Here is a 13,324-nt window from a genome sequence, read left to right on the forward strand (position 1 = left end):
TTATTTATTTTTTCAATTTTATTCTATTTATAAATCCATTTAATTGGTATTTTTTTATAATATTCGAGATGGGCCGTTAGGGTCCATTAGCAGCCCGGCTGAGCCCATCTGAATTTAAATTCAACTTTATTGTACAGCTTTTTGTTTTTTCAATTAAATAAAAAAAAATTAAAAAATAGCTCGGGGGCCAGAAGGTTGTCTTCTCCAGTTCTTCTGAAAATCTCTGCTTCTTCTGCTTCTGCTTCTGCTTCTTCTCATAACACAATACAAATTTACAATACAAGACAAGAGGGAAGTGAAGGAGCGAGAGGGAGACGCCAGTGCGTTGATATGTTAAGTATAATTTTTATTATATATTAGATTAGGGTTTTGTAATGGAAGGATTAGGGAGGAGAATATCAGCCAGTCCAAGGCCCTGCTCTGGACGAAGGGTTTTGGCGAAGAAAAGGGTTCGTCCCGATGGATTCCTAAATAGTGTCAAAAAACTTCAAAGGCGTGAGATTTCCTCCAAGAGAGATCGAGCTTTTAACATCAGTAATGCTCAAGAAAGGTTTCGCAATATGCAGTTGGTGGTAATTCACCTGGCTTTAATTCAAGAACTCTTTCTGTTCTTTTACTTTACATAGAACAGCAAAGATTTGTTTTTTTTTTGGTTTAATTTTCTGAATCTGCATCAGGAGGAATATGACACCCATGATCCCAAGGGTCATTGCCCCTTAGTTTTGCCTTTTCTAATGAAGAGAACTAAAGTAATTGAGATTGTCTCCGCTAGTGACATTGTCTTTGCTCTTGCACATTCCGGTGTCTGTGCAGCTTTCAGTAGAGGTATTGTTAGGTTTACCCAATTGGAGTTTTGTAAATTTGTCATTATGTTCAAATTAGTTGGCTCATTTTTGCCTATTCTAAATGCAGAAACAAACAAGAGGATTTGTTTTCTCAATGTTAGTCCTGATGAAGTCATTCGAAGTTTGTTTTACAACAAGAATAATGATTCACTTATCACTGTTTCTGTTTATGCCTCTGATAATTTCAGCTCCTTGAAATGCAGATCCACTAGGATTGAGTGAGTTTCTTTCTTCCCTTTGTTGTTTCTCTTTTTCTTGTCAATCCATTAGTCTCATGCTGATTATTTTTGCTTTTAAATGGTTAGATATATAAAAAGGGGTAAGCCAGATGCGGGCTTTGCTCTTTTTGAATCCGAATCATTGAAATGGCCTGGCTTTGTGGAGTTTGATGATGTTAATGGAAAAGTCCTAACGTACTCTGCACAAGATAGGTACTTCTCAACTCCGAATGTTGTATTTTTTTGTTTCATCAAATTTAGGTTCTAATTATTGATTATGTTGACAGCATATACAAGGTGTTTGACCTAAAAAACTATAATATGCTGTATTCTATATCAGATAAACACGTACAAGAGATCAAGATAAGGTAATATCTCTCTCTCAGAGACACAAAATACTAAGATTAGGGAAGCCGCAAAGTTTTCTTTCTTCTTATGTGTTTATCCATCATATCTCCTAAGTGTTCTTCTTACTCCAATTTGTCTACTTTACCTGTGACAGTCCGGGCATCATGTTATTGATTTTCGATAGATCTAGTAGTCATGTTCCTCTTAAGATTCTATCAATAGAAGATGGCACTGTTCTCAAGGCTTTCTACCATCTGCTTCATCGAAATAAGAAGGTGGACTTTATTGAACAGTTCAATGAAAAGCTTCTTGTCAAGCAAGAAAATGAGAATCTCCAGATTCTTGATGTAAGTTATCAGATGTCTTTTTTGGCTGCTCATTTGAAACCTCAATTATTCAATATGCCTTATGGAAATGTCAACATTGTGCATAGGTTCGAAATGCTCAGCTGATGGAAGTTAGTAGAACAGAGTTTATGACTCCATCAGCATTTATCTTTCTTTACGAAAACCAGTTATTCTTAACCTTCAGAAATCGAACTGTTGCTGTATGGAACTTCCGTGGGGAGCTTGTGACTTCGTTTGAGGATCACCTGTTATGGCATCCAGACTGTAACACAAATAACATTTATATAACAAGTGATCAGGATCTTATTATTTCCTACTGCAAGGCTGAATCTGAAGATCAATGGATGGAAGGAAATGGTAAGTTTTGTTACTTCATTTTGGGTGACATATATAACTGAATGTGGTAATGACTCATGTTTGGCTTGTTGACTGGATTATAATTGTCTCAACAAATTTCATTTAGAACTTTATCAGCTTTAGCTTATTGTGGTTCATTTTTTTGAAAAATATGATTTAATCATGATTAGTAAATCGTAGTTAAAGTATGGTAGCAGTCACCTACCTTTGACCAATCTTTTGTCTGTTTAATCCTTGTTTCTGAACCTCAGTTCTAAAGTCTCATTTTCATCCATCTACATGTGTTTGCATTGGTTACTTTAATTTAGAACCCCATGGCCCATATGGTTGAATTGGTTGTTGTTTGAAGGTCAAGTAAATCACCTAAGAATTCACCTTTGCAATTTATAACATAAATTAGGTTTACCATCTCCATGACCAACTTTGGCTAATTTATTTTTTGGTTGATGGAAACATGAAGCAAATGGAACTGGTTACATTATCTTTGGCTAACATTGTGGCCTGCCCTTCATATTCTGTCTACAAATATTGAGTTATTGTGATTCAATGAAGAGAATCTTAGCAGTGGGAGCTTTAGTCTCATTATTTTCTTTCTAATGCAGCTGGATCGATCAATGTCAGCAGTATTTTGACTGGGAAATGTCTGGCTAAAATTAATACTTCGAGTGGCAGTTCCAATGTTGATGAGTGCAGCAGTAGTGTTGGGCCTGTTGTCAGCTCAAAGAAGTTGAAGCAATCCTCCCAGATAAGAACCACAGTCGCAGAGGCTTTGGAAGACATAACATCGCTTTTCTATGATGAAGACCGCAATGAGATCTACACTGGAAACAGACATGGGCTTGTTCATGTATGGTCTAATTGAAACATCCCATAATTCTGTTGAGCTATCTCTACTGCAGATTGGATAATTTTTGTGTATCATTAGATATCGAGGTGCTTTCACGTTGTATTTTTAGATGATGAAACTGGAATATATTTGTTTGTAGAGTAGCAATGTTGGTATATAGGCTGCCTATTGAGATGAAGTGAAATCTTGCAATGTCTTCTTGTATGCTCGCTAATTTTATTTCTTTTTGTTTGTTCGCTCAGCCTCTAAGAAATGGAAGAAACAAAATACTCTCTGGATCATTTCATTTATGCTATGAATATTGAATAAATATATATTTACTGCAGCTGGATTAGTTGCTACTTGTTAGTATAAATTTCATGATGAATTTTATGCATTTAGAAAGGGAAAATAATACACCTACCGACGATAGTGCACCGAATTTGTGCACCGGATGACGTGACAAAATCCTGACCGTTAATTAATTTTAACTTAATATTAATTAATGGTCAGGATTTTGTTACGTCATTCGGTACACAAATTCGATGCTCTATCGTCGGTGGCTGTAGCATTACTCATTTAGAATGTGTACCTAGAAAGAGAACAACCCATATTGTGAAAGCAGAATACAATTATATAGTTCAATCAAAACAAGAATCTAAGTAATTCGTGTGATCGATTAGCATTCGGATTGGTTGATGCTTATTAGTTTTAGAATACAAAGCAACAATTACACCTGTTAGGTATATATACACAGTTTTTGCCCAGTTATATGAATGAAACTACGACAGAAGAAAAGAGTTACCAAAACACTTAAAAACTTTTTTATCAAACATAATGAGGCAGCTTCTTCATCACTTGGAATTTATTACAGTGTTGGTTTTTGATGTCATGGGAAAGGCTTAAGAATCTGAAATGAGCAGAGTAAACTTTCATCCACACACATGAGAGCACCTGCATTATTAAACTCGCCGCAGTAGTTTGGAGCTGAGAATATGGTAACTAGTTGCCTGTCTGCAAAGAATTCATAACCATCTTCAACAACCTGTCAATCATTTCCAGCAGAAAACAATAATTCTTTTGTTTAGCCCTTTTTCCTATTTAATGCACATTTACGAAAAGTTTATTAAGTTTCAGGAATCGATATGCATACCTGGTGAGCGCGGCATATGAGATCGAGGTCATGCTTCCTCAAGAACTCAGCCACCTTGTCAGCTCCAAAGGTAAAGGAAACACCCCTATCATTCTCACCCCATCCTTTAATGTCCTTATCAGGATCAGCCCACAGCAGATCACACAAGAGCCCTTGATCTGGCACGTCGATAGGCCTTTTTATAGCTCTGATCTGATTTAAGCTTTCCAATTCTGGTGAAAGTCCACCATGCATACAGAGAATTTTATCATCAACAAGTGCAGCCACTGGCAAACAGTTGAAGCAATCTGTAAATATCTTCCACAGACGCACACTGAAACGGCGCTTGCACTCGTCATAGAAGCCATAAATTCTGTTGATAGAAGCACATTCATGATTGCCACGGAGGAGGAAAAAATTATCTGGGTATTTGATCTTGTACGCAAGAAGAAGACATATAGTTTCTATGCTCTGTTTTCCTCTGTCCACATAATCTCCTAGAAACAGGTAATTGGCATCCGGGGGAAATCCACCATACTCAAACAATCGTAGCAGGTCAGGATATTGACCATGTATGTCACCTGCACGCATTTACACGTTCTATCTAACCATTTGATTCAGAAAAAAGAAAAGGTAAATTTACTGTTCTCATTTATGCCAACAGAATCACATAAAAACACACAGACACACATATATTTGATGAGGAAAATACATTGAATGAAAAAGAAAAAGAAAAAGGGTACCACAAATATTGATGGGAGCTTCCAATTCAAGGAGATTGGGTTGTGCCAGGAAGATTTGCTTGGCAGTGACACAAAGTTGCCGTATTTCAGATTCATTGAGCTGAACCCTTTTCCCTTTGTTATATCTTCCACCCAATAGCCTCTCCAACACTCCTTCCATTCCTTCCATCTTTTTCTCTTCTCTTCTCTTTGCTTTAAAGATTTTCCTACTTTCTCTCTACCTTTTATCCACCAATTTTCAAATCATCCCATCTTCCTTAAACAACAAAACATTACCAAATTCCCTTTTTCTTTTTATCTTTTTCCTTTTGAAAATAACCAGAGAAAGAAGAAAAGGAATGTGAAAACTACAAAGTTAGCTTAATTGGGTTGTTGCGAAAAAGAAAGAGAGAGAGAGCAAAAGAAATTGTTGGAGTTGAGATATATTAGGGGGTGTTGGATGGGGGAGAGGTTATTGATTAATTGTTAACTCTTAAATATTTGACTTTGGTTTTAACGGTTGTGATGAGGAGAGTTTTGCCTCCGATTTACACGCATATTCTTCCTATTATTATCCTTCTTCTTCTTATTATTATTTAAATACATATAATATAATACCAGATAATATAACAACAGTTTTGATTTCATTTGACCACCATAACCATTTCATCCTCAACTTGCTGCTAATATCAGTCAGTTTCCTTCCTCTGATAATTCATTCTGTTTGTTTTCTGTTTAATGGCTAAAATAGGGGTCATTGGAGTAACCAACAGTTTTGGCCACATCCTCATTCCTCAATTCAATATGTAAAACATATACATCATATATCTCCATGAAAATGAAAGATAAAAGATAATGCTTTCTAGGAAAATGCTCTCTATTTATATATATATATATATGGTTACCCACTACCACTACTAACCAGGATAACTGCAGATACGAGCATAGTTTCAGGAGCAGAACCTGGATCATCAAGAAGCAATTTCTCTTTGGTCCTGTAGTGTCTGTAATCCGGCCAGGAGAATATTCGGGTTTTTGGTTTATTAATAACATCATCATGCACTCTCTGAAGAAAATTTCGACTAGCATTTCGCACTCATTCAAACCGATTGTGACTTGATAATGAAATATAGATGAGAAGGAATCAAATTTTACATAAGTTCAATTGGTGAAATCACCAAGATGATGACAACCAACTACACCAAATTTGTTTTCAAGTTTGAACCAACCAAGTGGATTCCTAATGCACACTATGATATGTAACAGAGAGAAAGATAGAACACTTCAAAGTAGAGGGGCGGCAGTGCGCAACTTCAATATTGAGACTTGTCAAGGCTGCTAAAATAGGGATGGTCCATCGCTGCTTTGGCTGAGATTCTGTCTGCCGGATTATATTTGAGCATGCTCTACAATATCGAAAAAAAAAAAAAATCAATCAATCAATTAATTATATTAAAAAGCCAACATGATATTTCACCAAAGCAGCGGGAGCTATAGCTATTCATTCCACAGAAAAATTCATCAAGGCAATTAATCTAATAGTCCTAAGAAACATAATCGAATTATTAACATAAAGATTGTATTGACTCCTTGGAACAAATAGTGTAAAGATTGTAATTTGTCAATCAAAACAGCAGCCAATTGAGTTTGTCTAGACTCCTAATTGTGCAACCATAAAAGTAAGAAATCTTTGGAGAAGATTGGAAAATCATGATCCATATCCTCTCTACAAATAGAGTTCAGATGGGTGAAATCTAGAGCATCATATCACTCAAAAGACTCTGGCTGAACAATTTCTGAGTCTACTACAATACTCAAAAATGAAACCCAAAATTCGGACTGGCTATGAAGTAGTGTATTTAGTTTTCATAATCCCGAAATCAAAATATGAATAAAATGAAGAGCCAAAATATATTCAAGAAAACAATTACCGATAGAAGGTCTACTCCTTCAGGACTCAGAGATGGAACAGCACGCGCCAAGTTTTGAGGCTCCCACACAGGATACACATGCCAATCCCGCAGAGAAGTAACACCAGGCCACTGTTTCTCCGTTGGCGTTCCCATTAACCTTCAAAGTAAGAAAAAAAAATCCATTACCATCACATGCATCAGAGAGATTAAAATGATGAAGAGTGCAAACCAAGATAGTTGATTGCTTCAACTTTATGCAAAGCAAATTAAATTTACTAATTGAAACATACAGTACTTGGGTAGACTAATTTAAACAAAATCAGCATTAACCTTATGCCAAATCTAATTGAGGGGAGAACAATCTAAATCAACAAAATGTCAAAGCCAATTGAGGGGAGAACAATCTAAATGAACAAAATGCCAAAGCCAGTTGAGAGGAGGACAATCTAAATGAACGAATTATCAATATTTACAAGCACAGCGACAACAATCGACACCAATGAAAAAATGTGAATGAGTAGAAGAATAAAATACCTGAAAATATGAAGCAACTGTTGAAACTCAGAGTCGCCAGGAAACAAGGCCTGCCTTCTAACCATTTCAGCGAAAATGCAACCAACGGACCACATATCAACAGCAGTAGAGTAATGAGTGGAACCAAGGAGGACCTCGGGAGCCCTGTACCAGAGAGTAACAATCTCGTGAGTGTAGCTCTTGAGAGGAACAGTAAAGGCACGCCCAAGACCAAGATCAGCAATCTTCAGAATCCCTTTCTCTTTGTCCAGAAGAAGATTCTGCGGCTTGAGATCCCTATGAAGAACACCATGACTGTGGCAGTGGGCCACCCCCTTGCAAAGCTGGTACAAGAAGCTCTGAATCAGGGTTGGAGGAAGAGGCCTAGGATTGGGGCCTTTGCGATGAGAATCAATGAACTTCTTGAGATCGGTGTCGAGATACTCAAAGACCAAGTAAAGATTAGATTTATTATTAGAACTATGATTATGAAGAGAAGCGGAGTCGGGACTCGGATTCGAGGCGGATTTCTGAGAAGAATCAACGTGCTCAACACAGAGAAGGCGGACAACGTAAAGAGATTGAGAAAGCATTTGAAGGAGAGATACCTCTCTCAGAGCGGTGGGAGGAATGCCTTCTTCGTCCATTTCAAGTCTCGTTTTCTTAAGAGCCACCAATTGGCCGCTAGTTTTGTCCTTCGCCTTGTAAACTTTTCCATAAGTTCCTTCGCCTACCTTCTCCAGCTTCTCGTACTTGTCCATTTTCCCACTTCGTTACTACTAATTCTTGTTGATCTCTTTGAATTTTGAGCTATCTGTCTCACTCTCTACTGATAATAACCCTAAAATTTTGAATTTCAGTGGCACCGCCTCTTTGAAATTGAAATCTTATAGAAACATATAGAGACGGGAAAGAGAGCCCAACGGCCAGATCTGGAAACGGGAGCGTTTCACAAACAACAACACGTGCCCCCTTTCCCAGTTTCCCTCTCTTTTTGAATTTTGAAAATCATTAGGGTCAAACTTTAATACTCTATTATATATAATTATTATTTCAGAAATTATTAACCATTATTAATAATAATGGGTTGCTTAATTCTCCATCAATTTTACTTTGAAAATAATTAAAGTTTAACCGATTAGTGAATTAGATGCCATTAAGGCTGTGTATGGTTAGGGGCCCTAAGAAAATTACTCTTATAATCTATCTTTTAATCGGATCATTACCTTATTTGACTCAACGGGTAATAAAAGATTCCGATAATTTTTTATTACTCCGATAGTACGAGAGATGATTTCCGATCCCTATCTTATTTGGTTCAATAGATAATAAAAGATTTTGACAATCTTTTAATACTTAGATAATACAAAGGTTGATATAAATGGTGCGTTTGGTTCAAGGAATGTTAAACAGTTAAATTACTTTGAAGATTACTGAAAATTATTAGGAAAATGTGTTTGGTTAGTTGAAATAAATTGGTTGGTATGTTATATTAATATGTTTGGTATGAATGAATAAATTGGTGGGTATGTTATTTAAATTACTAAATTGTTATCTTTTAAATATTAATATAATATTATTTTTATTATTAATTTATGAATAATTTTGAACCCCCAACATTTCAGATTTAGCTAAAATACCCCTACTTATATAAAACTTTATATTATAACAAAATCACCCCTACCACCCACAAGCCACTGCCCGTCACCGCCATTTACCGCCGTGAGTCAACAAAAGAAGCTAGAAAACGCACCGTTTAGATCGAGCGACCTTGGGCTCTTCGTCGATGGTGGAGATCACAGAGGAGAGGAGATCAACGTAGTGGAGACGTGATAGAGCGGCGGTAGAGATATTGGAGACCAGAGCGGATCTGGCCGTTCAATATGGTCGTGTGTCTCTCACAATCTCCGGTCTTCACACGACGGTCAACGATGGTTTGGCTGGTGGCTACCCACGGTCTGATATTGGATTTTCTGCCAGCGCATTATATAGTTTGTTTATTTATTTTTAATTTTAGTTAAATTAAAAAAGGTTATATTTCAATTAAGTTTTTTTTTTTTTTTTTAATTACTATAATAATTCTTTGTGGTAGTAGTATTAGGGTTAATTCTGTATAACTAGTGTGTTATATTCAAGAGCTCTGGTCTCAGAACCATGCATGCCGACACACTACCTCAGTCTTGCAACGATGGACCCACACCAATGGAAATCGATGACAATTGGAGGAGAAAGTAGAAAAAGTGAAAGAAGTGGAGGAGTATTCTGATTCTTTCCGTTGTATTATCTGCTTAAATCCATGGGAGCGTGAAGGTCCTCATCAAACTTGGTGCGTTTAACTCAAAGCAGAGGCCGTTTTCTTGAATTTCTACATATATATTAAACATTCTTTCATTACTTTTTATTATTATTTTATTTTATAGATTCATAGAGAGTAAACGACATGTTCCCACCCATGGTTTGACGAAATCCTAAGTTAGTACCACTGGTTTCATTTATTCCAGATTCCCACCTTTAAAGTGACGGAAAAACGTTTGATGTAACGGTAAAGGGTTAAATTGGTCATTTTACATGGGCGGCGCACGTTAGCAGACCACCGCCTCTAACAGTCCTCCGGCGCACGTTAGCAGCCGTCGTTCCTGACGTTTTTCGCTCTTTTTCGGCGATTCTTCCACCCAAAATCACCCTAGTCACAACCATTTGAACCCCCATCCTCCCCTCTACAAAACTATACCATTCACAACCACTCATCACTCGCCGATCTCCGGCCACGGCAATGAAAAACGGCCGATGAACACGAACTCTCGGCCGGTGAATGACGACGAAACGGTTGCTGGGGACATAGGGGTTTTATAGATTTGGGGACGGTGGTTGCATTGGTGGTGTCCAATTGGATTTTCACCGCCGGAATCGACCGGAATCCGTTGAAGAACACCGAAACCCTAAGCCTAACGGTGCCGACGATTGGAGGGGCAAATGAGTCGGGAACCAGAGGGGTTTTGGACGACGGACTACAGGGAAGGTGATGGAGGTGACCAGGGGGTTTGACGTCGTCGGAAACAGCCCAGATCGGGCTGTTTCCGGTGAGGGTGTATAGTGACCGAGGGTGTTTTTGATATAATTTGAAAATAAAATGGTAAGTTTTGTAATTCTACTATTTTAGGGGTTAAAAATAATTTTAATTAATTTAAGGTTAAGGGCATTATGGTAATTATATCCTCTAAACCCTAAAAATTCATAACACTGTTACTTTAAGGATGGGAATCTGGAATAAATGAAACCAGTGGTACTAACTTGGGATTTCGTCAAACCTTGGGTGGGAATATGTCGTTTACTCATTCATAGAATATAGCAATTAAAAGTTTGTTGTATGAAAAATGCAGCTGCTTGCCTTGTGGACACCTATATGGTTTATCTTGCATCCAAAATTGTATCAATTTAGTTGCAAAGGTACATTATTTTCGTATTTGTAATTTGATTATATGTTTCATTCACTTTTAATATGTACATTAATTTAATTTCTTGCTTGTAGTGCCCTCAATGCAATGTGAGGTGCAATTTGAATGAGGTGATAAAGGTTTTTGCATTACCTACAATTCTGCTTGATCAAAATCTACCGAAGGTATTTTTTATTGTAGAATGAATTAATGTTTATTAATGAACAATATTCATCAAAATTCAATATGAGGTTTTACTCTTTTGCAATATTGCAGGAAAATAAGGCGCTCAAGGCTGAGAATTGCAATTTGGTATCACATGTAAGGTTTATCATTAATAAATTATTTAAACTTACATTTATTTCTTTTTCCATTAAAATTCGAATATCTCAAGTTATTTCTGTTTTTCCATGACAGCTACTAAGTGCTAAGTCAGGGACTCTTTCTCCATGTCAAGGCTTCTGGTAGTGGTGATAATAAATCTCTAATAAAAATCGTAAAACTCAAAGTTTTGAGAGGTTTCGGGGTTTAGACTATTTTGTTGACATACAAATATGGAATGTTGATATTCCTTTTAGGGGTGGAAAAATCCGGTTAACCGGTTGCTTGAACCGAACCGGTTTTCAGTTTCAAAAATAAATTGAACTGAAACTGGTCCAGTTTCGGTTATAAACCGGTTATGAACTGAACCGAATTTTCTGTTCGTTTAACTGGTTTTTAAATTGGTTAATTAAGATTTATGATGGGCTGCCTTTTTCGGCCCAATTCGGTCCTTTTTATTTATTTTTTTTCCAGGTTTTTTTTCGTTTTTACTTGAATTAAAGTTATATACTTATATTTATTGTAATTGAATTTGAATTCATATAATTTGAATGTACATCAAAATCAAATATTGATAATTTAAAATCAAACAACTGAGTCATTTCCAACCAAATAACAATTGATTCTCAACTCCAAAATCATTATTCATTTATTGATGAAGTAACATAAAAAACTTGTAGTTCTCATCTTTTTAGTAAAACCAAAAAACAAGAAATTTGATTTCTGCAGATTCCCATGGAAAAAAAAAGTCAAAATCATGTATAGAAACAACAATAATTTCTTTAAAAAAGAAAAAGAATATTATTCATAAAACCATCTCAATTTTCTTTCAAATCATCCGAATCCTCAACCTTCTTGACGGCCTATGCCTTCCTCAAAGTACTAGTTATTGCAACTTGTCTAGAACATCTTCCTACTTTTTTTCAGAATCTTCAATGCAATTTTCCCACTATGTATGAAACTTTCTTTGCACTCACCACCCTTTATAAACAAGCAAAACCCACACCCTCCCACCTGCATCTTCAATTTCTTTTCTATTATAGATCATTCATTCTAAGTTCTAACTAACACATACACATAACAAGAAGAATAATTAAAAACAATTGTTACAGGACATCAAATATCTGAGCCGTGGGCTCTCCTGTTCATTGCAAAGAGATGAGGTCACCAAGAAATACAAAGCAAAGAGCCAAAGAGATGAGGTCACCCACCGGAAACAGACGACGATGTGGAGACTTGGTGAAGGAAGAAGAATGGTGACCGCGACTGGTGACTGCCGACTGTTGAGCAACAGATCGGTGAGCAAAGATCGACAGCGTGAGCAAAGATCGGTGGCGTGAGCAACGTGAGAAATTTGTGTGGCTACTGGCTGAGGCGTGACCGCGTGACTCCGGCGTGAGAAGTGAGAATAGAGATCTGAGAACTGAGAGACAGTGAGAGTCCGAGAGAGATTGAGAGACAGAGACTGAGTCACTGAGACTATGAGAGTGTGAGAGACTGAGAGTTACTGAGGTGCGTGTCTGAGTACCGGCGCGAGTGAGTCTGAGTAGTGAGGTATGAGATCTGAGTACTGGAACAGTGGAGCTGCTGAGCTGGAGATTGGAGTAGTGACTAGTGAGTAGTGAAGACTGAAGTGAGTGAGTGTTAGACTTAGACTGTGTTAGGGATTGCAAAATAAAAAACGTAAAATGCATAAATTTTTTAAATTTTCGGTTCAGAAAACCGGTTCTGGGTAACCGGAATTAATTTTGTCAAAAACCGAACCGAATATTTGGTTTTTTTAATATCCGAACCAAAACCGAATTTTTGGTCCAGTTTCTCAGTCTAGTTCGGTTTCCGGGTTTTTTTTTCCACCCCTAATTCCTTTTTCTTAGAGAGATTACAAACGTTACGTGAGATATTCTTTTTCTTTATTTACAGAGATTACAAACATTATGGTGGGATTTTTTTTTACTTCGTCACTACACATTTGTATAAATAGAAGGTGAGAATACATGTAAGACACAATTCAATTGTATAGCCCCTGTTTGGTAGACTCTTAAATCATTATTCTGCTTTCCTGTTTGGATTCACAACCCCAATCCCCACTGCCCCCTACCTACATCCCCATCCCCATCCCCGTCGAGAAAGGCTGCCTCCAAGTAGTGTCACTGCACCGCAAGCTTGCCGAACATGGCATGCGTTTGCTGGGCATGGAACAAGTTAAGGTTGATTTGATTTTTGTTATTTTATTTCGTGGGTTTCTATTTTTGTTATTGTGGGTTGATAATTGAAAGATTGTAACGAAGATGGTGGAGGCAAAGAGTTTTGATTGCGACTTTGATGGAGGTGGGGAGTTTTGATTGCGG

At 37.0% G+C, this 13,324-nt stretch overlaps 3 protein-coding genes across 4 annotated transcripts; 1 reads left to right on the top strand and 2 right to left on the bottom strand.

The window, feature by feature from the left end:
* Positions 1-322: 322 nt before the first annotated feature.
* Positions 323-3,203, top strand: LOC116129987. The gene is made up of 8 exons (XM_031415729.1): positions 323-572; positions 678-825; positions 913-1,063; positions 1,151-1,276; positions 1,351-1,431; positions 1,566-1,758; positions 1,845-2,115; positions 2,718-3,203. Exons 1-8 carry the CDS (start codon positions 375-377, stop codon positions 2,975-2,977), a joined length of 1,428 nt encoding a protein of 475 aa, XP_031271589.1. The 5' UTR covers positions 323-374; the 3' UTR covers positions 2,978-3,203.
* Positions 3,204-3,619: 416 nt separating this feature from the next.
* On the bottom strand, positions 3,620-5,193 carry LOC116129986 (serine/threonine-protein phosphatase PP1-like). Of its 2 annotated transcripts, none has more exons than XM_031415726.1 (3): positions 4,817-5,193; positions 4,095-4,654; positions 3,620-3,986 (listed from the first exon to the last, which is right to left on the bottom strand). In XM_031415726.1, the coding sequence occupies exons 1-3, from the start codon at positions 4,983-4,985 to the stop codon at positions 3,831-3,833; spliced, it is 885 nt and encodes a 294-aa protein (XP_031271586.1). In that variant the 5' UTR covers positions 4,986-5,193; the 3' UTR covers positions 3,620-3,830. The 2 variants fall into 2 exon arrangements, with proteins under 2 accessions (XP_031271586.1, XP_031271587.1); XM_031415727.1 differs by having other exon boundaries at positions 4,095-4,677; positions 4,817-4,898.
* Positions 5,194-5,824: 631 nt separating this feature from the next.
* On the bottom strand, positions 5,825-7,982 carry LOC116129995 (cyclin-dependent kinase B1-2). Its single transcript, XM_031415743.1, has 3 exons — positions 7,243-7,982; positions 6,727-6,865; positions 5,825-6,201 (listed from the first exon to the last, which is right to left on the bottom strand). Exons 1-3 carry the CDS (start codon positions 7,980-7,982, stop codon positions 6,109-6,111), a joined length of 972 nt encoding a protein of 323 aa, XP_031271603.1. The 3' UTR covers positions 5,825-6,108.
* Between the last annotated feature and the right edge of the window lie 5,342 nt (positions 7,983-13,324).

Source organism: Pistacia vera, unplaced genomic scaffold, assembly GCF_008641045.1.
Source record: "Pistacia vera cultivar Batoury unplaced genomic scaffold, PisVer_v2 Contig216, whole genome shotgun sequence".
Classification (NCBI taxonomy): Eukaryota; Viridiplantae; Streptophyta; class Magnoliopsida; order Sapindales; family Anacardiaceae; genus Pistacia; species Pistacia vera.

What these genes read in the sequence shown, in the direction of transcription:
- LOC116129987 (XM_031415729.1), top strand. Translation starts at nt 375, where the DNA reads ATGGAAGGATTAGGGAGGAGAATATCAGCCAGTCCAAGGCCCTGCTCT. An exon ending in TTCGCAATATGCAGTTGGTG is followed by an intron (nt 573 to 677) that starts GTAATTCACCTG and finishes AATCTGCATCAG; the next exon opens with GAGGAATATGACACCCATGA. An exon ending in TGCAGATCCACTAGGATTGA is followed by an intron (nt 1,064 to 1,150) that starts GTGAGTTTCTTT and finishes TTAAATGGTTAG; the next exon opens with ATATATAAAAAGGGGTAAGC.
- LOC116129986 (XM_031415726.1), bottom strand. Translation starts at nt 4,985, where the DNA reads ATGGAAGGAATGGAAGGAGTGTTGGAGAGGCTATTGGGTGGAAGATAT. An exon ending in AGCTCCCATCAATATTTGTG is followed by an intron (nt 4,655 to 4,816) that starts GTACCCTTTTTC and finishes AAATGCGTGCAG; the next exon opens with GTGACATACATGGTCAATAT. An exon ending in TCATATGCCGCGCTCACCAG is followed by an intron (nt 3,987 to 4,094) that starts GTATGCATATCG and finishes AATGATTGACAG; the next exon opens with GTTGTTGAAGATGGTTATGA.
- LOC116129995 (XM_031415743.1), bottom strand. Translation starts at nt 7,982, where the DNA reads ATGGACAAGTACGAGAAGCTGGAGAAGGTAGGCGAAGGAACTTATGGA. An exon ending in CAGTTGCTTCATATTTTCAG is followed by an intron (nt 6,866 to 7,242) that starts GTATTTTATTCT and finishes CTTACTTTGAAG; the next exon opens with GTTAATGGGAACGCCAACGG. An exon ending in AAGGAGTAGACCTTCTATCG is followed by an intron (nt 6,202 to 6,726) that starts GTAATTGTTTTC and finishes TCGATATTGTAG; the next exon opens with AGCATGCTCAAATATAATCC.